Source organism: Thamnophis elegans, chromosome 4 (genome assembly GCF_009769535.1).
Source record: "Thamnophis elegans isolate rThaEle1 chromosome 4, rThaEle1.pri, whole genome shotgun sequence".
Taxonomy (NCBI): Eukaryota; Metazoa; Chordata; class Lepidosauria; order Squamata; family Colubridae; genus Thamnophis; species Thamnophis elegans.
Genome location: NC_045544.1, coordinates 2422200 through 2449648, shown reverse-complemented (window position 1 = coordinate 2449648; position 27449 = coordinate 2422200). Strand labels below are relative to the sequence as shown.

Sequence of the window (27449 nt, the reverse complement as noted above, 5' to 3'; positions counted from 1 at the left end):
ATATTGAGAGCCGAGGTGGCGCAGTGGTTAGAGTGCAGTACTGCAGGCCACTTCAGCTGACTGTTATCTGCAGTTCGGCTGTTCAAATCTCACCGGCTCAGGGTTGACTCAGCCTTCCATCCTTCCGAGGTGGGTGAAATGAGGACCCGGATTGTTGTTGGGGGCAATATGCTGACTCTGTAAACCGCTTAGAGAGGGCTGAAAGCCCTATGAAGCGGTATATAAGTCTAACTGCTATTGCTATTGCTAATATTTATTTAGTTAATTGAATTAATTATATTATGTTTAATTTGTATTTTAAATTCTAAATGTTGCTACTGTACAGCCAGGAACTGTGACTATTTCAATAAAAACATAACCTCCTGGAAATTTTACAGCAGATGTCATTAAAAAAAAAAACGGATCACTTTTTAACAACAGTATGGATCTGGTGGACATTTTTTTTTTTTTTACTAAGATAGTCTGTGCCCTGATTTATTACAGGTTTATAGATATCAACATCATGCTCCAGTGTCCACATTCTGACACATAACAGATGACGTATTTCAATTTTTATCCCTCACATATGATGCCTAAAAGAAGTAATTCCAGGACTGCCAGATTCGATTTTAGCAAATAACCCAATCTGTGTTTATTAGACTAACTTATATTGCATGTTCCTTTTTTCATTTCCAGTCTGCATTTTATTGTTTTTGATACTGAGGTGGGTCATGACATCCTCAAAGTCTGGGATGGTCCCATTGAAAGCAACATCTTGCTGAAAGAGTGGAGTGGTTCGGCTCTTCCGGGGGACATTTACAGCACTTTCAATTCACTGACCTTACAATTTGACAGCGACTTCTTTATCAGCAAATCTGGCTTTTCTATCCAGTTTTCAAGTAGGTGAACTTGTATTATCCTTATATACTTCTTGGTTGCCTTTTGTGTGTCTGATATTGCTTCTTTATCTGCCTTGAAAATAGATTTTTGCAGGGATAATATTTCAGAGCCTCTTCATGAGCAGATCACGTATGGAAGTCGGTGTCATGTAGTGTTTAACTTGTGTTAGAATTAGAATTAGAATACTTTATTTGTATGCCGCCCTTTTCCCTGAGGGGACTCAGGGCGGCTCACAATTCAGAGGGAGGGAAGGACAAAACAAGTTACATACATGAAGACAATACATCGTTAAAAAGCGCAACAGACATACTATTTGGATGGGGTTGAAGTCTTTAGCCCCAGGCCTGTCGGGACAGCCAGGTTTTAAGGTCTACGCGGAAGGTCTGGAGGGTGGTGAGGGTGTGAATCTCCACGGGGAGTTCGTTCCAGAGGGTCGGAGCGGCCACCGAGAAGGCTCTCCTCCGGGTAGTTGCCAGTCGACACTGGCCGGCGGATGGAATTCGGAGGAGGCCTAATCTGTGGGATCTTATTGGCCTAGAGGAGGTAATTGTCAGTAGGCGGTCTCTCAAGTACCCAGATCCAATACCATGAAGGGCTTTGTAGGCTTTGTTCTCAAGTCCTTTAACCACAGTAACCCACTAGATGACTTTGGTCCAGCAATTCTCTCTCAGTCCAACCTCTATCTCACAGGTTGTTGTTGTGCAGATAGAATAAAGCAGGGCTGTTAAATTCCCGCCTTGTGGCCCGGATGCGTCACATGCTGGCCACGCCCACGCCCAGTTTAGTGAAGGGGAGAAAAGTCGTGATATGTTACATGAGACCGCTGTGATAACATGACTTTTGAAACCCCTGGGATAAAGGGAGATCACCATGCAAATTGTCCTGAGGTCCTGGAAGAAATACGATGAGAATATTTATTGTTTGTGTTCTTGTCATTATTGCTGAATTCAGGAACCCAAACCCTTTCTTTAATATTTAGCAACAAGGCATCATTTAATTAATTGTTAGAAGCAGTATGTAGGTGGTGTTGATTTCAAACTTCTGGGATGCTGCCCTTAGTCTTCTGATTGGATTTCCTCCTTTGTTTTGTTTTAGACTTCTTAGCAGGAGCCTGTGTAAATTTGGATGGGTTAATGAGGAAGGTGGAGTGCTGGGGCAAAGCAGCAATTATTAAGCCCATGGCTCAGGGCTGAAAAATAATTATGGTCTCACAGCTGCATATCTGCCCGTCTATCTTCCTTTAAAATAAGCTACTGCTGTTTTTTTTTATTTGGAGGATTTTATAAAAAGAATCTGTATAAGGAATTTCCGTAAGGAATTGAGAGCCAATTTAGGTCAGTAGTTAAGGTGCTGGCCTAGAAACCAGGAGACCGTGAGTTCTAGTTCCCCTTTAGCTATGAAAGCTGATTGGGTGACCTTGGGCCAATCATTTTCTCTCAGCCCAACCTACCTCACATGTGTTTGTTGTGGGGAAAATAGGAGGAGAAAGATGTGTTGGATATGTTTGCCACCTTAAATTATTTGTAAAAAAAATAAGGGTAGGATACAAATAAATAAAAACATAATTTAAAAAATAAAATCAATCTGCATATGGACTGCATATGTGTCCATGTTCTGTTTTCTGATGGAGGCAGGAGATCTACAAACTAGATCAGTGGTTCCCAAACTTGGCAACTTTAAGACTTGTGGACTTCAACTCCCAGAATTCTCCAGCCAGCTCTGCAGAGCTGGCTGGAGAATTCTGGGAGTTGAAGTCCACAAGTCTTAAAGTTGCCAAGTTTGGGAACCACTGAACTAGATTGTACTGATAGACACAAAGACTCAGACACATAGACATTGAGACTGATGTCTTCTATGATGACATATTTATCCTGCCTACTCACATATACACACATTGTTTTGCTCTGCTTTATTGTCTGCCATTAAATACACAAACAGAGAAGATTTACTGGAGAAATGCAAATGTCTTCTAATCACAAAATGCTTGGACCCCATCAAGGAACCATTGTCTTCTCTGCTCAGCACAGCATGTAAAACACCACGAGGACATGAACTGACTAGTGTGATTATGTTAATTGTTATCAGCCTAACACTTTTCATTAAAACTTAATTACCATTTAATCATGTCTAAAAGGATATAAAATGGAGTTCAGCATGCATCCCTGACCTTTACTCTGTAGGGTTAAATGTATTTAAGCCAGTTATTAGAAATCTTATTAGAATCCGAGGTACTGGCTAAATATCACCTATCAAAACATGGAGATGTTGATAGGTGTAGATAGGTATTAAATTTACATTAGCCACAGAATATTTCTGGTCTTAAAATATTCAAGTTCCTACAGTTAATTTCTTGCAGGTTTATTGACAGACTTTTATTTTGCTGATTTGCGCATTCCACTCTCTCTTCCCACCACCACTTTCTGAACCAACCGATACATTGGTGGTCCTCAGTTTGTGACTGCAATGGGCACTGCAATTTCAGCATACGTTGTGATGGTCATACGTTGAGACACCCACATAACTGGACCCAATGTCCTAACCCTTTTTTTTGGAAGTTGTTAAGTGAATCACATGGTTATAAGTGCAAAGCCATTCTTTCAAATGGTTGGTATTTTTCCGTGCAACTGCTAGTTGGTATTTTTCAGTGCAACTACTAGTAGTAATTTCATTGTTAATGATATCCCAGGTTACTAAAAACAGGTGATTGTAACATTTCTGAGGGGGGAAAAAAGACCAGGTTCATAACTTTGTGAAAATACTTTATTAACCAAACAAAATATTGGGAAATATTTATATAAAGGGGCCAAAGCACTGCATTACTCCCATAAAGGGGAGCTAATTTTTTTTGGGGGGGGGGCATGGGTGGGTGGACGGAGAAGCTGGCAAAAGAAAGTTTGAAATGGGTTAGAACCCGCCCACCCGTGCTCCTTACCGGTCTTTGAAGGCTTCTGCGCTTCCACGCAGGCGCATGGCACATACAGTGCCTGCGCGATTCTCCGCGAGCAGCTGGATGGCACATACAGCGCCTGCGTGAGTTTCTGCAAGCAGCTGGAGCATCACGCAGGCGCTAAGATGCATGCGTGAACTGCACACGTGCACGAGGACGCTGCTGGCCCCGTTCCAACCGATTAGCAACCCACCCCTGTTCCCTTACCTAGACATCGATTATAGATATATAGGCAGCCAATAGATATGCATGTGATACATTTGTTACAGAGGAGAAAACATATTCCTGTTGCTATTGCCAAGAAAGAGGATGGAAAGAATGCTAGAAGCCATGTTCTGCATGATGTTCTATCTGTTTTAAGTAGGCATTGAACAACTTTTATGGTAAAATTGTTGTTTGTCTCCCATCTGTTAGGCATTAATAAACACAGACAGTGAAATGCACGGAATAGGTCTCAACACTCTAAAACTATAGCTTTGCAGGTGAGATTGGTAGATAGAAAAATACAATTAATCCCCTGGCATCTTGAACAATGAATTAGAGTATGAAACAGCTGTAAAATGTCTAGCCAAGTAACATTTAAATCATCAGTATCCTAAGCTGCCAACAGACCATGAGGGCAGAGAAGCAAGTCCTTAATGGTAGCATATGCAGTATATGATGAAGTCACTATGTACATGTCATCATTTTGGCATCACGTGGTTTGCTTCAAGGCTAGCGAATAGCAGGAATGCCTTTGGGCAATGTGATTTTTTAAAAATATATTTTCCTAGTGTAGTTTATGGCATAAGATAAAGGCTAAGCCAAACATTCGGCAATTTTAGATGCAACGTTCCTATCTTTGTAAACCAGGGGTGATAAAGTTGTGAGGATTGTTTTGGCTAGTCACTTTTTTCCTCCATATTCTGACTTTGACTTACAGTTCTTCATTTACCTTTTCAGGGGAAAACAATCAAATCAAAGAAAGGTTGTGTCCAGGCATCCTTGCTTTCTGCAGCATGATTTTTCTTTATTGTTTTGATTATTTGTAGAATGGCAGTGTGCAGTCCATACATCTTATGCCTGTTCAATGTTTATTTCAAACACACCGAGATCATTTTCCAGCATGCCATCTCTCCATCTCTTTTCCTGACAGAGATAATTGGAAGAAAATAATCTAATATGATGTATTAGAGCAGGCACTTTTCTAGAAAGGCAATCCTACTTAATAACTTTCCTTCCAAACTTAGGCAAACAATGGCATACAATGCTGTTGTTATAAAATCTGTTAGGATTAGGATTAGGATTTATTTCATTTATATGCCGCCCTTTTCCCCGAAGGGGACTCAGGGCGGCTCACAATTCAATCAGGGAAGGGGGTACAGACAGGGGGATAAAAAAGACGAGACATAACAATACAAAATTTAAAAAACACACAACAACCATACCATTCGAGAACGGGGGCAAAAACTCTTTAGCCCCAGGCCTGTCGGAATAGCCAGGTTTTAAGGGCTTTGCGGAAGGCCTGGAGGGTGGTGAGGGTTCGAATCTCCACGGGGAGCTCGTTCCAGAGGGTCGGAGCAGCCACAGAGAAGGCTCTCCTCCGGGTAGTCGCCAGTCGACACTGGCCGGCGGATGGAATTCGGAGGAGGCCTAATCTGTGGGATCTGATCGGTCTAGTGGAGGTAATTGGCAGCAGGCGGTCTCTCAAGTACCCAGGTCCAATACCATGAAGGGCTTTATAAGTGACGATAAGTGTTATGCAATGCAAAATCTTCAATGTTCCTTATGTGTCTCTAAATACATTTTGTTTTCATGATTTCTTTGCAGCATCAGTTGCCTCTACCTGTAATGATCCTGGCACCCCACAGAATGGAAGTAGATATGGAGACAGCAGAGAACCTGGAGATACAATCACCTTCCAATGTGACCCAGGGTATCAACTCCAAGGGCAGGATAAAATTACTTGTGTACAACTGAACAATCGATTCTTTTGGCAGCCTGATGCACCAACATGTATAGGTATTAAGATGAAATGTTGGGCACTTTTGAGTTAAATTAAAGTATAACATGATATGAGTAAGGTTCCACATTTAGGCAAGAAAAACAAAATGCACAGGTTTAGTATAGGTGGTACCTTGCTCAATAGTAGTAACTGTGAGAGGGATCTTGGAGTCCTAGTGGGCAACCATTTGGATATGAGCCAGCCGTGGGCAGCAGCTGCCAAAAAAGCCAACACAGTTCTAGGCTACATAAACAGAGGGACAGAATCAAGATCATGTGAAGTGTTAATACTACTTTATAATGCCTTGGTAAGGCCACACCTGGAATACTGCATTCAGTTTTGGTCACCACGATGTAGAAAAGATGTGGAGACTCTAGAAAGAGTGCAGAGAAGAGCAACAAAGAGGATTAGGGGACTGGAGACTAAAACAGATGAAGAACGGTTGCAGGAACTGGGTATGTCTAGTTTAATGAAAAGAAGGACTAGGGGAGACATGATAGCAGTCTTCCAATATCTCAGGGGTTGCCCCAAAGAAGAGGGACTCAAGCTATTCTCCAAGGCACCTGCGGGTAGAACAAGAAGCAATGGGTGGAAACTAATCAAGGAGAGAAGCAACTTAGAACTGAGAAGAAATTTCCTGACAGTTAGAACAATTAATCAGTGGAACAACTTTTCTTCAGAAGTTGTGAATGCCCCAACACTGGAAGTCTTTAAGAAGATGTTGGACAACCATTTGTCTGAAATGGTATAGTGTTTCCTGCCTAGGCAGGGGGTTGAACAAGAAGACCTCCAAGGTCCCTTCCAACTCTGCTATTGTACTGTATTGTGTTGTATTGTATATTCTCAGTGGTCATTCAGGGTGATACTACGTACATTTCATGCATCGACTATGAAACTCACAACTTATTTATGAGAAGCGATAAACTTCTATTACCGGTAAATACTGATAAGACACAACATGTTCGTAGATGGCTTAATTGTGTTCTTAAAATCTCAACTTCCTTTCATTGAGTATTCTAGATGTGAATTTCCTAGAGTATGCATCTGATTGCAATATACATTTTAGCTTAAAAAGACAGTAAAACCTGGATTTGAGGAGTTCTTGGTGCTCTCTGGTTGTTTTCTTGCAGTTGTTTTATTACCCAAGTAGATAACATTTTCATCGTCATTGAAACCTGGATTTGTCAATTACTCTTTTTAATGACTGGTTCACAAAAATCAAGGCTAGTTCTTTCCTGCAGCTCTTGAGAGCTGACAATCAATCATCCTATCTCAAATGGCAGAATACTACCAAAATTTGGGGCATTTGCCAGCTGATCAACAGAAGGTCCTAAAGCTTCAAATATTAACTTGCAATGGTATATGTCTGAATGTATAAAAACTGCACCTACTGCATTGCAGCATTTAATGTCAGCTTCAGGAATGGTCAATTTTTGTAGAATTGAGTTGTAGTCGTCATTGGCGTTTCTTGTTACCCTAATCCAGAGTGGTTTTACCAAGTTTATAACAGCGTACAGTGCCTATAATACTTCTGAAATAGATAAGTGGTTTAGGTACTACAGTATTGTTTAGATTTCTTTCAAATTATCTTCTCAAAATATAGAAATTGTCAGGGCAAGTTAATATTCATATTTCATTTAGATAAATAGAGGCCCTGCCTGAGAATCCTGGAGGAAGTGACAGGAAAGAGCTGAAAGATTGAAATGAGAACTTGAGCAATTGCTCTACATTCTAGTAACTGAGCTGATGGATGTAGTAGATGATCCTTACAAAGCCTATGCTAGAATAATCATAAATAGAAGTCAAAAACAATAGATTGTCTCTGACTTCATCTGCAGAAACCCAGCCAACTTTTTAGGGCTGTGAACCAAATGACATGGTCTATAGTAGAACCAGCTGGTGGATGATGAGCTCAATTATGAACAATTTGCATCACATTTGTGGGTTTTTTCCTCCAGATTCAAGCTGGTATTCATACCATTTTAGCAAATGCTCTTCCTGGGCTATCTAGTCCACCATTTAAATATCTGTTTGGATTAATGTAACTGATTCTCATAATTCATGTATCTGGTCTTCTTTTTGCCTATTATACTCGTACCTAGTATCCTTAGGATTCCTGGATTCTATCCTGCCAATCTTTCCTGAAATCGTAATTGTTCTGGTCAAAAAATAATAATAATGCCATCACCTTAAAGAGCTTAAAGAACTATTAGTGAGATCCTTGTGTTAAAAAGCTATGAACTCAACTACCTTGAATATTTATTTGCTGGACAAGGTGAAATTTTTTATCATTCCAAAAGTTAGATGTCCAGGTTTGGAGATGGCCTCATATGGACTAGGATGACAGAAGATCTTTTAAATTAACAATTTAAATTAACATCTTAATAGCTTAAATTGCAGTCTTTCTGGATCCAGAATGATCTCTTGTTGGAAAACATTAGAAGAGTTTTGAGATTTCATTACAATAAAAACCTAGAAAGGAAGTGTGTTATTATGTTTGACCCAGTTTTTTAAAAAGAAAATGACAACATGGGTATTGTTACTCTAATGAAAATTATAAATGTTCTCTCTTACTGTTTGCAAGAACCCTAATTTTAAGTGCCTGGTTTAAAATTTAATTGTTTACCTGAAAGGGAACTGTGCAATTTTCCCCTTGTTTTTTTAATCATAATTTTATTAAAGATTACAGTAATTACAACATCAAAGACTAATACAAACTAAAAAAAAAATAGAAGAAATAAACAGAAAAAGTAAAAAGGTCAGAAAAAAGTAAAAAAAAATTAGAGAAACAGAAAAGAAAGAGTAAAGAAAAAAATATATAAAAAGTGCCTTTCCATCTTTATAAGTGGTGAAGTGGTATATTTCATAACAGGTATAAACAAATTTAGTAACTTCCCACCTTGTTGAATATAACAAAGGCCATCTCTCACCTTTAAGCAAATTGATTGAGCATTGTCATTTCTGCATGTAGAAACAGACCAATTAACACCAAATTGGACTGCTTCTGTACCCATATAATAGATGCTCAAAAGCTAGCTCCTTTCTCTTTCTTCTGGCTTTAGATAATGCATATGGAATAGTTCAGTAATTGCTGTTGTTCATTTTCCTTTAAAGGATCATTTTCCAACATATTTGATTATTTTTATATTGTTTTTTTCTTTGTAATCTCATATAATTGATCTATTCTATCACTTCAGATCGTAATATACATTCTCATCAGTTGCCTGGAGATCCAGGTGTACATATTCAAATAGAGAGATCCAGGTGTACATATTCAAATAGAGAGTACATATTCAAATAGAGATAGAAAAAAATATGGAATAATCAAGAGAAATCTGCAGATTATGTTAGCTGTTTATTCTGACAATTCAGACTGCAATCTAATATCCCAAGGAGCACAGGCTGCTTCTGGTTCTCTCCTGGATAGGGAAATTCTTGCCTCTCGCCTTCTTCAAGGCTACATAACTTGTGCTTCCCAACTTTGTGAAAGTCTGATCTTGTAAAGCTGCAAAGGAGAATAAACAGGATTTCGGTCCCTTGACAAAGAGCCTGGAATCCAGCAGATCCAAAGGCCACCTTCTGTCGTTGCTTTCCGCCATGCTGTCCAATGCTGAGAATTAGCTTAAATTCAGCATCACTTTTTGAACATAGTAGAATAAAAATCCCTTTCCCAGATATATGCACAAGGTCAAGTAGATGCAAACATCTCTCCATTCTGCTTCCCCCTTCCCCTCTCCCAGTCCTTATTCAGTCAGGCTGAGAAATGTCTGGAGTGCTCTAACTTCATTATTGTGCTGCTTTATTAAATGAACTCCACATGCCTAAGGGAAGGACTTTCATACTGGAGAATAAACACTGTAGTCACACATTTCTTTATACAAGAGGTTTTCGTTGTACTTACAATTGTTGTGATAAATACTTGAAAATAAGGTGTCAAAAAGAAACGTATAAGAACCTAAACTATTTTGACAGATTCCAGTCCTCAGTTTTGACATGTGATCATTTTTTATTATTCTCTCCTCTGTGACAGCTGCATGTGGTGGAAATCTCACAGGTCCAGCAGGTGTTATTTTATCACCAAACTATCCACAGCCATATCCTGCGGGAAAGGAATGTGATTGGAGAATAAAAGTAAACCCCGATTTTGTCATTGCTTTGATATTCAAAAGGTATTATTTCAAGAACTGTGTTTTCCTTTAAAATGTCACATTCAAAAATTGCACAATACATTAATGATCCCGGCTAATTACTTTTTTAAAACTATGCCATAGGCAGGGCTGAATGATGTGGGTCTGAGTTTTTAAGAAGTATTTGGGAGGGGTGTGTGTGTGTTGTTGTTGTTTTTTAATTTTTGTAGCATGCTAACTTTAGGGTATAAATATAATTTTCAGGGGTTGCCCATTTTAATATGGTGGAAAACTATCTTGAAAGTGTTCAACAATAATAATCGGGGCAGGGGTATGCTGAAAAAAATGAGACTTGGAAGCTAAGAGCTGAGGTGGCGCAGTGGTTAGGGGTGCAGTACTGCAGGCCACTTCAGCTGACTGCTATCTGCAGTTCAGCGGTTCAAATCTCACCGGCTCAAGGTCGACTCAGCCTTCCATCCTTCCGAGGTGGGTGAAATGAGGACCCAGACTGTGGGGGGCGATTTGCTGACTCAATTTGCTAAAAATCTGTAAACCGCTTAGAGAGGGCTGAAGCGGTATATAAGTCTAATAAATAAATAAATAATAAATAAATAATGGCTGCCTATCTATGCCTGACATCCACCTCAGTGCTTCATGACACATAAAACAAGTAAAGACACAAGAAAAAATATATGAGACACTAAAGGATCCATCTATTTTCATGTCCATCAGAAGGCACGTAGTTTCTGCCTGTCTCTACCTTTTTCCTGTGATCAAATTATAGAGGTGCCAGATGTAGCCTATCTCTTATTTAGAGAAAAAGAAAAGAAAAACAGCTGTGCATTGAAGGAAGCTGCCATAACTGAGCCGAGGTGGCGCAGTGGTTAAATGCAGCACTGCAGGCTACTTCAGCTGACTGCAGTTCGGCAGTTCGGCTGTTCAAATCCCACTAGGCTCAGGGTTGACTCAGCCTTCCATCCTTCCGAGGTGGGTGAAATGAGGACCCGGATTGTTGTTGGGGGAAATATGCTGACTCTGTAAACCGCTTAGAGAGGGCTGAAAGCCCTAGGAAGCGGTATATAAGTCTAACTATTGCTAACTTGAAACTGCTAATGCAATAACTGGATTCAATAGAGGAGTTTAGTTTTCCACTTAACTCCTTTCATACTCCCAGATACAAAAAGTAATATTTTTAATAAGATTCTGAAAACCAAATCATTGCATGGCCAGAATGAAACCTCATGTAAACTAAGCCTGGTTTTGTGTAGTGGAATTTCTTACTAGTATGTGATTATAAAGCTGGATTAAGTAAATTAATTACCTCTTTTTATGTTGTTACTATGAAGCTAGATTGAAAAAAACCTTGCAAAAATATGTCATTACACTGAAAAACAGTGTAATGACATATTTCACAAACAGTGTAATTTACACTGATAAACCACTGTCAGAACACTAGCTAGAAAACTGCATGGATGCGATCACTAGGAATCAAGTTCAATATGATTCATAATTTTTACTTAATTACGAAGGAGCATGGTGGCTCATGTGGTTAGGATGGCGTGTTGCAAGTGAGCAAACCCGGGTTCAAACCTCAGTGCTGCCATGGGGAGGGATGAGCTCTCGTCCTTCCTCCATCTCCAGCTAGGAACATGACAAGAACTCCTAACTGGGTGTCCTCCAGGCAACAGTGATGTCACCGGCTAATATTTTCAACCCGGAAGTGCCTTGGCGCTTCTGACAGAAGTGTGATGTGACTTGATTACCAAATGGATGCTGCACCAAGGGCAGACTCTGTCCAACTTTAGCTAGCCCTTTTTGATGTGGGAAAATCCCTTATGGCCTCATTACCTGAAAACTAGATTACTGCAACATGCTTCTTTTGAACTGCGTTTGAAGATTATCCAGAAACTTCAGCTGTAGTGAAATAAGGCAGCCCACATGCTAGCAGCTAAAAGCCATTTTAGCAGCTTAGTCCTATCTTTGGGGCACTAAATGGGTTACCTCAGTAATGGTACCCTATTTTCTTCACTAACGGTTCGATAGTGGGGGCGTGCACACGTGTGGGCATGCACAGACCCTTCTGCGCATGCACAGAAGGTCCGTGATGACATCTGGGTGGGTGGGCGGATCCTCACGCTGCTGCCACTAATGGTTCACCCGAACCAGTAGAATACCATCTCTGGGTTACCTGTATGTTTCTAAGTACAATTCAAAGTCCTGGTTTTGAGCAATATATAACATTGGATTATATTACTAATGGGAAGGTTTTCTCCAAGGAGAATTTGCTTACTCATTTGTGGCCATCTGGAGAGTTGAGGCACATGCTTCCTTTTTCTTCAGATGTTAGAGGGGTGGGGGCAAAGCAATCTCATCCTTCCTGAGAGTGCTATTTCTTAGGTTCAGACAGCCCCTAAATATTTAGAGTTTATAAATGAAGCAAATATATTGATATTTTATTAGGCTTTTAGATCAAGGAATCTTTCATAGTGAGATTTTTTTAAAGGACTCTTGATTGATTGATTATGTTTTTTTATTTGTTCAATATATATGGCAACCCAATTCAAAACGAGTTTACAAGGCAGTCCTTTAACCACTGCCTCCTTCATAATTACAAGTTAAGGAAAAAGTAACTTTAGGAACAACACTCACATTTATGACTTTTCAGGTTCTGTAAAGCAAAGCAAAGATCAAAAGCACAGTCACAGTTTCACCTAGGGACTATTTCACCTAACAACTTGTCAGTCTGAATTGTGATTATGAAATGAGAAGTAACTGTCCAAAAATTGAAAAACAAGATAAAAACATCAACTGTTTCTGACATTTTTATTTTGTTTATCGTATGCAAAGTGACAACAGGATGTCCAAATAATGATTCAAATATTCCCTGTTGAAGGGAAGCAACTTTTCTTCTCTTAAGTCAGTGTTTCTCAACCTTGGCCACTTGAAGATGTCTGGACTTCAACTCCCAGAATTCCCCAGCCAGCATTCGCTGGCTGGGGAATTCTGGGAGTTGACGTCCAGACATCTTCAAGTAGCCAAGGTTGAGAAACACTGTCTTAAGTTCCCAGTGATGATGGCTTTCTTCTTCCACAGTAAATCAACCGGTTAATCACTAACAGTTGCAGCAATATATTAAAAACAATTCAAAAACCAAAACATTACTTACAATGTTCATTAGGATTTGCATCCATGTGTTTTATATATTGACTGTTTAAACCCTATAATATGGTTACTTCAAAGAAAGTTTTTTTTTTAAAAAAAATGAAATAATTATATTCCCAAGTCACTACCTATAAAATCAAAGATTTAAAGCGCAAGACATATTTTGGAAAATATTTATCTGCCCTTTTCCATCAAAACCTCATATTATAACATGTTATTTGAAATTTTATCTCATTTAGCTATTAATCTGTGCGAGTAGGTTTGCATCCATGAGGGACTATGCCCTGGAAACAGTTACAACTATTTTCTCTAAAATGTATTTCAAATATTTGTGTATATTTTAAAGAAAACGGTGTCTACTGGTTTCACTTTTCTCACAACTTTTCTGATCAACGTTGGGTAAATAAGATTTAGTATTAGCACCCAACCTCTTCATGCTGGTTTTAGCAGGGTCAGGAGTTATCAAACCACTGTGATACAAGTTTCCATTTTTTTCTTCTATATCTAGAAAAGACTGAAGAAAGCCTTAAAAGCAGAACTACTGTTTATGCCGCGATTTTAGTAGTAGAAAATAAAGAAGAAAAAGGGATGGACAAAACACATGGAAATCAATAGAGTATAAATTACCATGCATATATTACTATTTGGAATCTTTTTTGTGAGAAATAAATACAAATGCTAAAGGAAAAATGATTGTAACACTTTTTCTTTCCCCCAAAATTCAGAAACATTTTATTTCTTGTTTTTCTACTTCAGTTTCAACATGGAACCTAGTTATGATTTTTTGCATATTTATGAAGGAGGAGATTCTAACAGCCCTCTGATTGGCAGTTTTCAAGGTTCCCAAGCCCCAGATAGGATAGAAAGCAATGGCAATAATCTTTTCTTGGCATTTCGGAGTGATGCTTCAGTTGGCATGGCAGGATTTGCCATTGACTATAAAGGTAAATTTAAAACAATATATATTTAACATATTATATAATACGAAGTTCATCTATTTCATGTCCAGTTTCAATGAAGATGAAGTTTGTGTAGATTTATAGCAAAATCAGCAACAATGATATGGGATTGGATTTCTAATAGTCCATAGTGACAAATATAATTAATGGCACTTTCTAGAGTAGTGCTCAATCATTAAAATGGTTGCATACTACATTTAGAAAAAAACTTATATCAGACTGGTTTTTTAAAATTATTCTTATCTTAATTGTATTGGATATATTTTATATAGTAGTTTCAAACATTACAAAAATGTGTTTTGTGTAAAATGTTTTGCAACCACTTTATTTAGAAATAATATAAACAGGGTTCTCTATTATTAATAGTTTAATGCTCCTACATTATATTTACACTTATTTCAAAACTAATTTGGAACTGATTAATGTTTTTCCAAAACTACTTTCAAGTTTCATCGGGAGGCTGGGCTGAAACCATTTAGATAGCTCACAAGAAAATCCAAGACCTGAGAATAAAATAATATTTATTGAAGGAGTTTGAAAATTAATACCAAACAGTATTTCAACATCTCTGCCTAGCACAGACTAGCATTATTTATAAGATAAGCTTCAAAACTTTTATTTAATTTTTTATTCTGCCTTGCCTAATAAACAATTTGACCCTTCTTTTTGGGCAAGCTGGTCTTTCGGTGTCCTTTGGCCTTTTGTTTCTCCAGTAATCAAGTTTGCTCTTAATTTGGTTTCTTCTTGAATGAAAATTAACTGTCTTGCCATGATTGATTTGTTCTTAGGTTCAGTCCAGTCTTCCGCTGCTTTTTTCCATTTGAGTGATTTAATGTCTTTGAACATTCTCCTATTTTTCCAAATATTTACTTTTGCCCATCTGTATACAAGTGGGGGACAGAGAGGGGAGAGAAATTCTCAGCTTCAAACCAGTTTTGAAAAGCAACAAGCTATAAACTTCCCACTGGTTTCAAAAAGACATGTGGTTCTCGAAAGAATTAGTCAAATTACATACATGTAGGATAAAAGATGTTTAAAGGCAAAAGGCCTTCCATATTCACAGATAGTCACACAAATATTTTAATATTTATGGATATATAATATACTCATGTCTGCAATTTGGCGACAATTATTTAAGGAGTGCATATACTTTTCATTTAATACAAAATGAGTTTTTCCACTATATAAAATATATATCTTTATTTTCTGACAGATATTCATTACCACTTATAATATGTTTAATTACATAATGCTATTTGATTTTTTGCCATAAGAAACTTCCACAGTGCAATTTTGCTTAGCTCATTGGCTAATTTATTTAGTTTTGCTTAAATTACTATATTTGCATAGAATTCACGAGATTTTTTTTCTCAGCAGCAAAGTCCTAACACTTTGCAAATAAAAATAAATAAAATGTTCATGACAAACACAATTTTTAAAAAGCACCCCAAGCAAGTTTGCTTATAATAATTGCTTTAGCATTGTAGAAATGAACAAATATATTGCATTCTTTAATTTAATCATGGAGCTTTCATTTCCCTAAAAAGTGGCTATTTTACAGATACTGCTAAACATAAATCCTTAAAAATTCAGGCATTTTTTTATCATCTTAACTTATGAACATTGTAATTGCTATTACAATAGAAACCAATATTATAGACTGAAAAGTCAGTCCCCTCAAATTCAATGGGATGACTATCAGGAAATGTATACTGACTATTAAGAGTAACTAAATATGCAAGCTATTTTTTTCCCCTGTGGAAAAATTACGTGCAAATATTATGCTCATTAAAAGCTTTTAGATCCTTTTCTGATTGGTTATTCAAAAGGAAACTATGTTTGGTGATGTTGAAAAATATGATAGATCCAAGAAAACTGTTAAGGCTTCTAGTTTTTCATCTAGTTTAGCTAATCAAAGCAATCTCAGATCTCATCCCGTAACTGAAAATTTATCTAAAATGTATTCTCATAAACAATATTGTCTTTATGTGCAATTGTAATAGTAATTTCAGATTAAATTCTAATAATCCCAATCTATTTGGTGAAGAAAAAGATGGATGGATGGACGGACGGACAGACAAACTTACACAGCTAGATGAGAATGAGATAGGAATTAAGTATACTGTTAGTAATCTTTATCATTCTTGGAGTGGATTATATTGATTCAAGTTGATTCCTCTGTTTTATTTTAAAAAGAGTCTTAACCCACTTTCTCTTTTTCATTAGAAAAACCACGGGAAGCTTGTTTTGACCCTGGCAACATAATGAATGGAACCAGAATTGGAACAGACTTTAAACTTGGGTCAAGTATTACTTATCAGTGTGATTCAGGTTACAAGATTATTGATCCTTCTACTATCACTTGTGTGATAGGTGTTGATGGAAAACCTGCATGGAACAGAATCTTGCCGCATTGTAGTGGTATGTATGAATCCTGGGGAGGGGGGGCGTGCGTTATGAGAAATTGTATTAGTACAACTATTCTCATCGTTCTCTCTATTTTGGGATTCTGACAATATTCTGCTAGTGAGGTAGAGGAACTGATGAAAGAGAGACGAAAAAGCTATTGTTTTCCTTCTTATTTATTTTAACTCCCATATCTACAATTGCCATTTAAGGTGAAATTAAAAAGAAAAGAAAAGACATTTGTAGATTCAGTACTATAATACCAAAGATATTTGATAAGTAAGAACTTAGAAAAAACTGGATAAAGGTAGACAATTATATAATTGCTTCCTATGTCAAGTCAGTGTTGTCAGCCCACAGAGGAGCCATCTCTAGCCCGGTACGTAGATCTTAAACACAGTTCATCCAAAGCCTGTATGATTTGTATTTGAAGTTTCCTATGTTAGATATCTAAATATTGTGTCATATAGCTAATTTATTTAAGGGATAAAAGCAAACGGAATGTTGCTCCCTATAAATAGTTTCTTGTTCTTATAAAATGGATTTGGCATATGGGCAAAAATGCCTCACTCCAAAAAATCAACCACAAAAGTTCCTCAAAGTAGCCACAATGGAAGTTGCTACTCCTGTAGTATAAGAATTGGAAGGATTCTCCAACAATTTTTCATCTGAGATGCTACCCTTAGTTTAATGTCATACTTTGGTAGAATATTTCAGTTTTACGGTCTTTCCTGGAGCTGAATTATTATTGAGTATATTTTATATGAGTTTTGAAACATTATATATGAATTGCTTTAAGGCTAATAGAGCCAGAAGTGTCTTAAATAACTGGTTCAAAGGTCACTGAGAAATAGAAATGTTCTCTCTTGGTAATTTCTCATTTATCTAAAACCTTTTCATTTCTTTTTTGAGCTCTCTTACACGTTAAAATCCTTTCCATTGCTGTTGAGTGTCCTTCATTCTAAGGCCTTTTGTTACTTATTCTAACAATAACGAGGACAGTAATACTGAGGATGAAACATTAATAAACAAATAAATATTAACGCAGTTTAAAAAATAGAAAATAATTGCTTGAAGCTAGCAGATGGATTTATTTTGTTAGGCTATCTTTATATTAAGGTGTTAGAACAATACTCTACAATTAGATAATAATAGGATAAAAATTAGACATAGAAGCCTATCTATTAAAATACTATAAATAACTTAACAACTTGTATCCAGTGTCATGATACTCAGATTTTTGATATGAAACCAATCCATATTTGAAATACAAAGGGAAGATAGTTATTTGAGACTGACTCAAACTCTGTTCAGAATGTTTTGTTTCAGCAGATGTTTCTATTAGTGGAAAATGGGTTGAGAGATTTATTTTGCTGATTCTCTATTCTACGCGCACACGGTGTGCCATAGGGAATTGAGAGATCTTTTGGCATAGGAGGGATGTGACTACAGAGGAGAGAAGGACATCAGCGAAAAATCATATTTTTGCTATCTGTTAATTGAAAGCATCCATTGAGCCAGAGAGCCTTCAAAACTAAAGGAATGTACAGCTCTTGGAAAATGCTTTGGCTGCCAAAAGACTCATTTTTCGTCAAATGATGTTGTAATTTACAATTCTTATTTTTATATTTTAGAACACTACATGGAAGCATAAGTAATATATGTCCATGTTTATTCACATTTTAACATCTGATGCTAACAGAAAAAAAATGTTTGGTTATAAAGCAGTATTGACTTGATGTGAATGTTTGACAAAAATATGTGTATATTTATAATAGAAAGATACTTCCCATTCAGCTGATGATAGTTTCCCAAACAAATTAGTACAAGGTATTAATGCCCTTTTCAAAATCTGAAGTTTCAATCTTCTAGGTATGAAGATCTCCCCGACTGAAATATATAACTGGGTTTAGAAATCTAATCTTATTTATAAGACTTCAGATGGCATGTAGATCCAAAGAATTGCAAGTAGATTTCTGTTTGACACTTACGTATTTTTCCCCATAAAAGTTGAAGCAACTTAGTGAGGAGCAGCACCTGTCTAATTTAAGAAAAATATGTCAAGCTATTTTGTATCAGGTTCCTTTAAATTACATTTTGTGACAGACTCAATTGAAATTTGCAGCCTATCTATGAAAAGAGACAAATTCAGGGAAGAAGTGACAATTACCCTTCTAAGAAGTCTAGGAATGATAGCAAAATAAAGTCTTTCAGTAAGGTGTTTCAATGTTCCGAGATTTCTTGTGATATGTCAGATCATTTGAGAAGATCTCAATTTTTTAAATGTCAATTTGCATTGTAGCTTATGAAATATACCTCCTATAACACTATAGAAATACTATGATGCATAGTAATACTAAGGCGTAGAGTGGAAGATGAGCCTTCCCCTCTCCACCCCAAAAAGATTTTTTTTAAAACAGAAGAGCTCAGGAACTCTCTAGCATTAATTTCATCTGATATTTCTTATATTAGATACTACTTTTGAATTAGGCAGGCTTCCCCTCAGAGCAAATTGATTTGCCTACTGGTATTCCTCAATGTACGACCACAATCAAACCCAAAATGTCTGTTGCCAAGCAAGACAGTTGCTTGGCAACTGAGCTTTGCCCCGTTTTACAACCTCTCTTACCTCAGTTATTAAGTGAATCACATTTATTTATTAAATAAATCTGGCTTTCCCATGATTATGGGACACTGTAACCATGATAAATACATGCCAGTTTGCCAGGCCTCTGAATCTTGATCATGTAACCATGGAGACGCCATAATGGTTGTGTGAAAATAGATCGTGTCACTTTTTCAGAGTTGTAACTTCAAGTGATCACTAAACAAATGGTTGTAAGTCGGGGACTACCGGTATTTTGTTTAAAGAGTTTTTATTTTGCTTTAAGTTGCAATCATTTATAAGTGGAAGGTTAGTAGTCAATGAAAGGCACATAGATTTAGTTTTCCAAATAAATGTTTTTAATTAGCTGTTTTCAATTTATTGATCTGAGTTCCAACCCAAACTTTTTTCATGCAATGTTATAATTGAATAAAAACAATGGGAGATTTAGTCACTAGTTTGAGCCTATGGTCTCCAAGTGTTAAGGAACTGACTCTTGGCTCTTGGCCATTGGGTAACAACAAGTTTGAAAGTGAATTAAAAGTATAAAAACAGCTATACTTTGCTGCGGAAATTAAAACAAATTGCAATTTTGTTCAGGGGCCATCTTAATTCCACTGCCCCTAATAGCAATATAGCAATAGCAGTTAGACTTATATACTGCTTCATAGGGCTTTCAGCCCTCTCTAAGCGGTTTACAGAGTCAGCATATCGCCCCCACAGTCTGGGTCCTCATTTCACCCACCTCGGAAGGATGGAAGGCTGAGTCAACCTTGAGCCGGTGAGATTAGAACTGCTGAACTGCAGATAGCAGTCAGCTGAAGTGGCCTGCAGTACTGCACCCTAACCACTGCGCCACCTCGGCTCTAAGGCAGTAGGCTGATCTATCTAGAGCAATAAAAAGAGGAAATGTTACTTTGGCATAAATTCCTTGAAGATTTTACCTCCCACAGAATTTGCTCCATAGAGTACAATATATATGCCTTTTGTTTGGCATAGGAAGTGAATGGGAATGACAGTATTTAAGGAAAACACCTTTCCCAATTATTGTTTTTAAAGGGGATCAGGATGTGTTGATCATAGTGGCAATGAGAGTGAAGTGCACATTTAACTCTTGGCTGAAAGAAATTTAATCATGCTGCATGACTGTTCCAAAACTGTCAGGGTCTGCAGATGCTAAGTGATGGATACATCAAAAGAGTGGTTGCTAAAATAGGGCAGTTATCTAATCTATGTCAAAAATTTACTTCTTGTGTCTATAAATTTAAATTTCAGCACAATAATCATAGAGAATAAAGCAACATGCCACATGATCAGTTGTGATATTAATCACATAACTTGTATTATTATATCATATTGATATATCAATTGTGCAGTGAGAAGGCTGAAGGCAAATGGAAATTTTATTAGAATCAGTCTTTTCTCATTAAAGGGAATAACCATGAAACATACTTTGAGAAAAAAACAAGATGTAATTTAGATGGCGCTTTTAAGAGACACCAGGATTTCAGTTTAAGCACATTTTCTAAATTGTAATTATCCTTGAATACTTATTTCAATGTTAGCTTGCATTGAATTCTATTGCAATTCTAATGCAACATATTTATATATTACAAGAAGAGGTATCATATTTTTTATTTTTAATTACAACTCATTAATTTGACCCATTTTTTTCTGTATTTATACACGTTCTTTTTCAGCTCCCTGTGGAGGCCAATATACTGGATCAGATGGAGTAGTTTTATCACCAAATTATCCCCAGAATTATACGACTGGAGTGACTTGTCAATATTCCATTACAGTTCCTAAAGAATTTGGTAAGTCTGACTTTTCGCTAAGGCTTTATTGTCATTAATTCTTGGCAGTATTCTTGATATACAATTAGCTTAAGAAAGTTTCAATAACACTATCAGTATCCTAGGATTGGATTAGTTAAAAATCATTGTTGTTTATGAATTTAAACATTTCATTTATTCTATTATTTACTTATTCACTTATTTCTGTTTTATTTTCCAACAGATTAGCCCCGTGATGGTGAACCTATGGCATTCATGCCAGAGGTGGCACACAGAGTCCTTTCTGTGGGTAGGCGCACTGTCGCCAGCTTCCAATTTCCAGCATCTGCATGTGCGCTGGCTAACTGGTCTTCCCACACACCGGAATCCCGGAAATCCAAAGATCATCTGGCTGGCGCGCATGTGCATGCCGAAAACCAGAAGACTGGTGCATGTGCACTGGCCAGCTGGTGTTCAGGGTTTTTGGTACTTTGGCAATCACACACAAGTGTTTCGGTTTGCACACTCAGTGCCAAAAAGGTTCACCATCACTGGACTAGCCTGTAGAGCAGTGTTTCTCAACCGTAGCAACTTGAAGATGTCCGGACTTCAACTCCCAGAATTCCCCAGCCAGCGAATGCTGGCTGGGGAATTCTGGGAGTTGAAGTCCGGACATCTTCAAGTTGCCAAGGGTTGAGAAACACTGCTATAGAGATAAAGCAAAATATGTGCTAAAAGGCACTTAAAATTAGAATTAAGGTAGAATACTGAAAGAAATTAAGATTTCTATATATTTTTATTATCTTCCTGAACATCAAGTGGATGAGGGTCAAATTTTACTTCCTAGATACATAATACAGTCCACTGGCAAGGAGTTATTCAAGAGAAGGCTCTTTCCCTACGTAGTAGATATGGTGACTGCCAGAATTTGTTCTGAAGTAAATAAATAATATAATTCACACCTGAAAGGCAGAATTCACTCCTCGCCATGGCTATCTTTGGATAGTAAATGATAAAAAAGGCATTTGCCAATACTCCAAGTCAACACTTTGAGATAAGGGAGTCATTTTCAATTCCTTCAGGATAGGGAAAATCAGAGAGGAGTGGGAGGAGGGCAAATTACTCCATTGAATCAGTACTTGGCATGAGTAGCAATGGTCCCACTTTGCTGGGGGTGTTTTCTCAGCTTTGGCTGTTTTGTAGATTATATGACAGAATACTGGATGGTATTTATCTTCACTATTTTGTCATCTGGTGGATTATTGCATCAAAAGCATTTAAGGACTACCACATCAACTGAATACTGGCAATATAGCGCCATTAGGAATCATAACATCTGGCATGCTTCGTATGGTGCCTGCAAGTACTCAGATCCAAATAAAAATAATTAAAACTCTTAATTAAATCAGCAATTAAATCTCACGAGGTTTGGAAATCTTGTCAGAATTTGGTGTTCCATCTGAAATCTTATAGATTTTAAAAACTGGAATATACACATATAAACATATAGCTTTATATACCGTGTTTCCCTGAAGATAAGACAGGGTCTTATTTATTTTTTGATCCTTGAAATAAGCACTTGGCCTTATTTTCGGGGATGTCTCATTATTTTTTGAGGTGCAGGAGGAGACGAGCGTGATCACCTCATGACTGCTGTTGTGTTGCAATATTTTTGGGGAGGGCTTATTTTCAGGGGAGAGCTTATTTTACTACATGTGCTCAAAAGCCCAATTTGGCTTATAATCTGGAGAGATCTTATTTTCAGGGAAACAGGGTACATATGGTCACATACATTGTGGTACATTGTGAGACACCAGTCATAGATTTGGAACAATTGGGACTGTTGTTTTATTTTATTGAGAGTATTGGAATATTATTTTATTTTATTGGGAGACCTTTCAAATAGCACATGGATTTCCTAGTTTGTCCAGAAAGCTACTAAATACATCTTAGGTCTTGGAATAGCCAGGAGACAGTGAAACTATTATTTATTGTATGAGTTTGTTAACATTTTAAAATGCAGCTGAAATTTTGTTATCCCCCCCCCCAAAAAAAAAAATAAACAACTTCAACTTAACCAGCACCAATGAAAAGCTTCAGGAACAATATAAATATAATAACAGTAAAAAATGTATTATTATTTTTCCTGCACTTTGTGGCTTCAGACACAAATGTAACCAAGTAAGAGTTGAAGTAGAATCCACTAGATGTTTATGGATTTCATTCATTTCATTTTCATTTATTGTACACCTAATGCAATTTGTAATTTGTTTTGCAAATAATTAATATTTCATTTTATTGCTCATATTTTATAGTTGTGTTTGGACAGTTTGCATATTTCCAAACAGCTCTAAATGATGTAGCAGAATTATTTGATGGAGAACATCCTCAAGCTAGGCTTCTGAGTTCGCTTTCTGGATCTCATTCAGGTAAGTAGTACACATAAATAACACCGAAACGAACTTAGTTTCTTAAGTGTAGAGTTTCAAATCAGCCAAACATAATGTGCCCTTGTTTGCATATATTCAGAATGTTTTATTAGGCAATGCAAATATTATATCAGATATTGATACGTATTTTGGAAATCGGCAAAAACTAATTTTTATACATATAGATATATAAACACCGTTTCATTCATAAGCAATGTCATTGATACATCTATTTTACAGTCACTTTCCCTTCTCTGATTATTTGGGGGATATTTTTCCCATCAGCAGTTGCTAAATTTTATTTAATATCAGGTTATATAAAAAGCTAATAATTTATTAACCACATTTAGCCAATTTCATTGAGTATCTCAGCATAAATTAAGGATGACATGTATCTGATTATTAATTAACTGATTATCAAATTTATTATTAGAATCCATAAATAATAATTAATGTTTTGTTATTGATAATTGATAATCAAGAATTAGTCAAAAGTTTCTTTCCAACAAATTATTAACCTTGATTCATAATTATGTCGCTAATCAAAAGTATTTGTTTAGCCATTCCCTCTGTTCCTGATGTTAAGAGGTATGTGTTAACTTCCAAAGAAGCTGTTGGTAAGCTTGGGGAAATCTAACGTAATTTATAATAAACCTCCATATATTTAGTAAGTCTTCTGCTACCTATTCTCCAGTTCACTCTAAATCTATTGCATCAGATCCCTAGTTTTCCAGATCAAGGCCTGGGGAATGGGTACAAGGAGTCCGTCATTGGCAATGGATTCTACCAATTGATTCTTCTGTCAATAAATAGACATTGATGAATTTTACTCAAGTTTTTCAGAGTTCTAAAACCTATTCAGGAATTTACCTGATAATTAGGTGAAATGAAAATCTAATTGAGAAAAGAAATGGTATAAAATATTGTAAATGAGGCGGGGCAAATGAAGCAACAAACAGGACTCTCACTTTGAGAGTCAGTTTGATCTAGTGATTAAGCTACTAGGCTAGAGAGCAGATGACTTCTAATCTGACTTTAGCCATGAAATCCACTTGGGTGACCTTGGGCCAGTCACTCTCTCTTAGCCCAGCCCAACACTCAGGTTGTTGTTGGGAGGAAAATAGGAGGAAGAAGATGTGTTGGATGTGTTTGCCACTTTGAACTATTTGTAAAAATAATAAAGAGACAATATGAATGAATTAATGAATAAATGAATGTTGTTGTAATTTATAGCAATAGCAGTTAGACTTATATACCGCTTCATAGATTGTAGATTGTAGATTGTAGAAGTTTATTTATATGCCGCCCTTTTCCCTGGGGGGACTCAGGGCGGCTCACAACCCAAAGGGGAGGGGGAGACAAACTTTTAACATATAAGACAATACATAATTAAAAAACACAACATTCATACAATTCGGGCGGGTTACAGTCTTAGCCCCTGGCCTGACGGGATAGCCAGATTCTGAGGGCTGTGCGGAAGGTCTGGAGGGTGGTGAGGGTACGAATCTCCATGGGGAGATCATTCCATAGGGTCGGAGCTGCCACCGAGAAGGCTCTCCTCCGCGTAGTTGCCAGTCGGCATTGACCGGCAGATGGAACTCGGAGGAGGCCTAATCGATGAGATCTAATAGGTCGCGTGGAGGGCTTTCAGCCCTCTCTAAGCGGTTTACAGAGTCAGCATATCGCCCCCACAGTCTGGGTCCTCATTTCACCCACCTCGGAAGGATGGAAGGCTGAGTCAACCTTGAGCCGGTGAGATTTGAACCGCCGAACTGCAGATAACAGTCAGCTGAAGTGGCCTGCAGTGCTGCATTTAACCACTGTGCCACCTCGGCTCTATATATAATAGATAATTATAATAGTTAAAACCAAATAACCTCACTAGTGAAGGGGAAAGAAATTTAAAGAAAATAAATATTTCTGAATCAAATGCTGTTTTTAAAAAAATCTGTTCAATGTGCTTAAAATATGTAATGAAAATATATTATTAAGACATAAATTGTACAATGATGACTTCTGTGCCTTTCCTTCCTTCCTTCCTTCCTTCCTTCCTTCCTTCGATGATAACACTGTTTCATATCCACATATGCAGAAATAGCTTTATATTTATTTTGCTTATGCTTCCTTCCCTGTATTTCCTTTTCTCGTATACAGGTGAGACCCTGCCTTTAGCTACATCCAATCAGATTCTCTTGAGGTTTAGTGCCAAGAGTGGAGCATCTGCAAGGGGCTTCCATTTTGTCTATCAAGGTATTTCTCTTTCCTTCCTACTTTCTTGAGTTTGGCTGTGTCACAAAGTATGAATATTTTGCCATTTCGAATGAAAAATGTCATGTAACCTTAATTACTTACCTTTCATTTCAGAAGCTATATTTCTTGTTTTGGGATGTATGAGACCAGAATAATTAAAATGTAATGTGTGATATCTATGAAATATTACATGGGATAACTCACAACTTGGTTTCTCACATTAAAGATTCTGAACTGAGCACCACATGTAGAACACTTATGTGTAAGATATTCATGCCCAAAGGGGGAAGCAGAAGCAAAATTCAGAGTAGATGCATAGGTAATCCAATTCCAGTGTATGTTAAATTGGGATTGATGCCAATTTAACATACATTGAAGTTGATCTCTGATGCTCTTGGAAGGCAGAAGACTGGAAGGCAGAGATTTGATGAGTGTCCATTTCCGCCTTTCGGACATTCGGATGGTTGATTTCTCCAACTCCTTGTTTTTTCAAAATACAAAACAAAGAAAAAGTGACTTTCTGATCTCTCCAGCTATGCAAAATAGAGTTATACTATATTTCCTACGAGCTCTGGAATTATGTCTCAAATTAGAAATACTTAAAGAAGTAATATTGATGTTCTTGTTATTTCTAAAGTATCATGGGTAAGCAGAACATGACTCTCTATTTTGTAATATTTTTTACACTATTATTACTTTAGCAAAATATCAATGAAGTTAATGAAATTTTTATTTACGTAAGCATTTGTTTTGTTTCTGGATAGAAGATCTAATTTTAATATATTCAACCTATGCCCGGCTGAGATTATTAGCAATACAAAACTATATGGATATCTCTTCACCAAAAACTCAGTGAAAAATTTAATTTAATACATATGTTTGGCTTGCAGCCTAAGGCTAAAATCCATGGTAATTTTCTTGGAAACAAGTTGTATTCAGTTGGATATATAATATTCTTACTACAGGTGCCTGGGATTATGCTGGTATAACAGAAATGCAGGGCAAAAGGGCATAAATCTAGTTCTTTTTACCTATGGTAGCTATTTATTTATGAATGAATTGATGCTTTACTTGCTATCCTAAATATTTTATTTTAAAAATGCATTTAGCATAGGAATTTAAAATCCATATCTATGTCTGATTTTTTTAAAATAATAACAATCATATTTGCAGATTATTTTAGTATTCTTTTGTTTGTTATTTGCTTTTTTCCCTTAGTGTCCAGCAAACAACAAAATGCAGCAAAGTGATTGATTGGTCTGCATTTAAGAGTTCTTTAATTTAAAAAAAAAGTTTAATATCATGGAATGAAATTTGCTCTTAATTCTTCTATGAAAAGAAATAAGAAACCCCAAAAAAACACTATATGGGAATTTTCAATCTTACTGGGAAATTTTAGCAATAGCAATAGCAGTTAGACTTATATACCGCTTCATAGGGCTTTCAGCCGCTCTCTAAGCGGTTTACAGAGTCAGCATATCGCCCCCACAGTCTGGGTCCTCATTTCACCCACCTCGGAAGGATGGAAGGCTGAGTCAACCTTGAGCCGGTGAGATTTGAACAGCCGAACTGCAGAACTGCAGTCAGCTGAAGTGGCCTGCAGTACTGCATTTAACCACTGCGCCACCTCGGCTCTAAATTTTCCAGGACTGACTGCTTCTAAATACCTTTAAGAGACACATCCGCATTTCTGAATGAACACTTTTACTCTGGCCTACAAGTCCTTGTATTTCTCACCTAGTATTCCAGTATGATTCAAGTCTATGTTCACTTTTCCACTACGCTGACTTCCATTTTGTTACATAGCATTGAAAAAAATGAAGAATAATTACTATAAAAATGCACTTGATGTCCAATGCTATTTAAGATTAACTTGTCTATACCAGAGTTTAGAATTAGATTGAGGATTAGGAAGAGAGAAAGAAG

General features: G+C 36.9%; 1 protein-coding gene across 1 annotated transcript in view; it reads left to right on the top strand.

Annotated features, from left to right (window-relative positions):
* The window catches only part of CSMD1 (CUB and Sushi multiple domains 1), a 982247-nt gene that overhangs the window by 817853 nt on the left and 136945 nt on the right, over nt 1–27449 (top strand). Inside the window, exons 26-33 of the mRNA XM_032215147.1 lie at nt 676–878; nt 5636–5827; nt 9841–9979; nt 13856–14043; nt 16285–16479; nt 20770–20886; nt 23160–23273; nt 25428–25523. Of these exons, the coding sequence (XP_032071038.1) occupies nt 676–878; nt 5636–5827; nt 9841–9979; nt 13856–14043; nt 16285–16479; nt 20770–20886; nt 23160–23273; nt 25428–25523 (1244 nt within the window). The remainder of the gene's footprint in view (nt 1–675; nt 879–5635; nt 5828–9840; nt 9980–13855; nt 14044–16284; nt 16480–20769; nt 20887–23159; nt 23274–25427; nt 25524–27449) is intronic.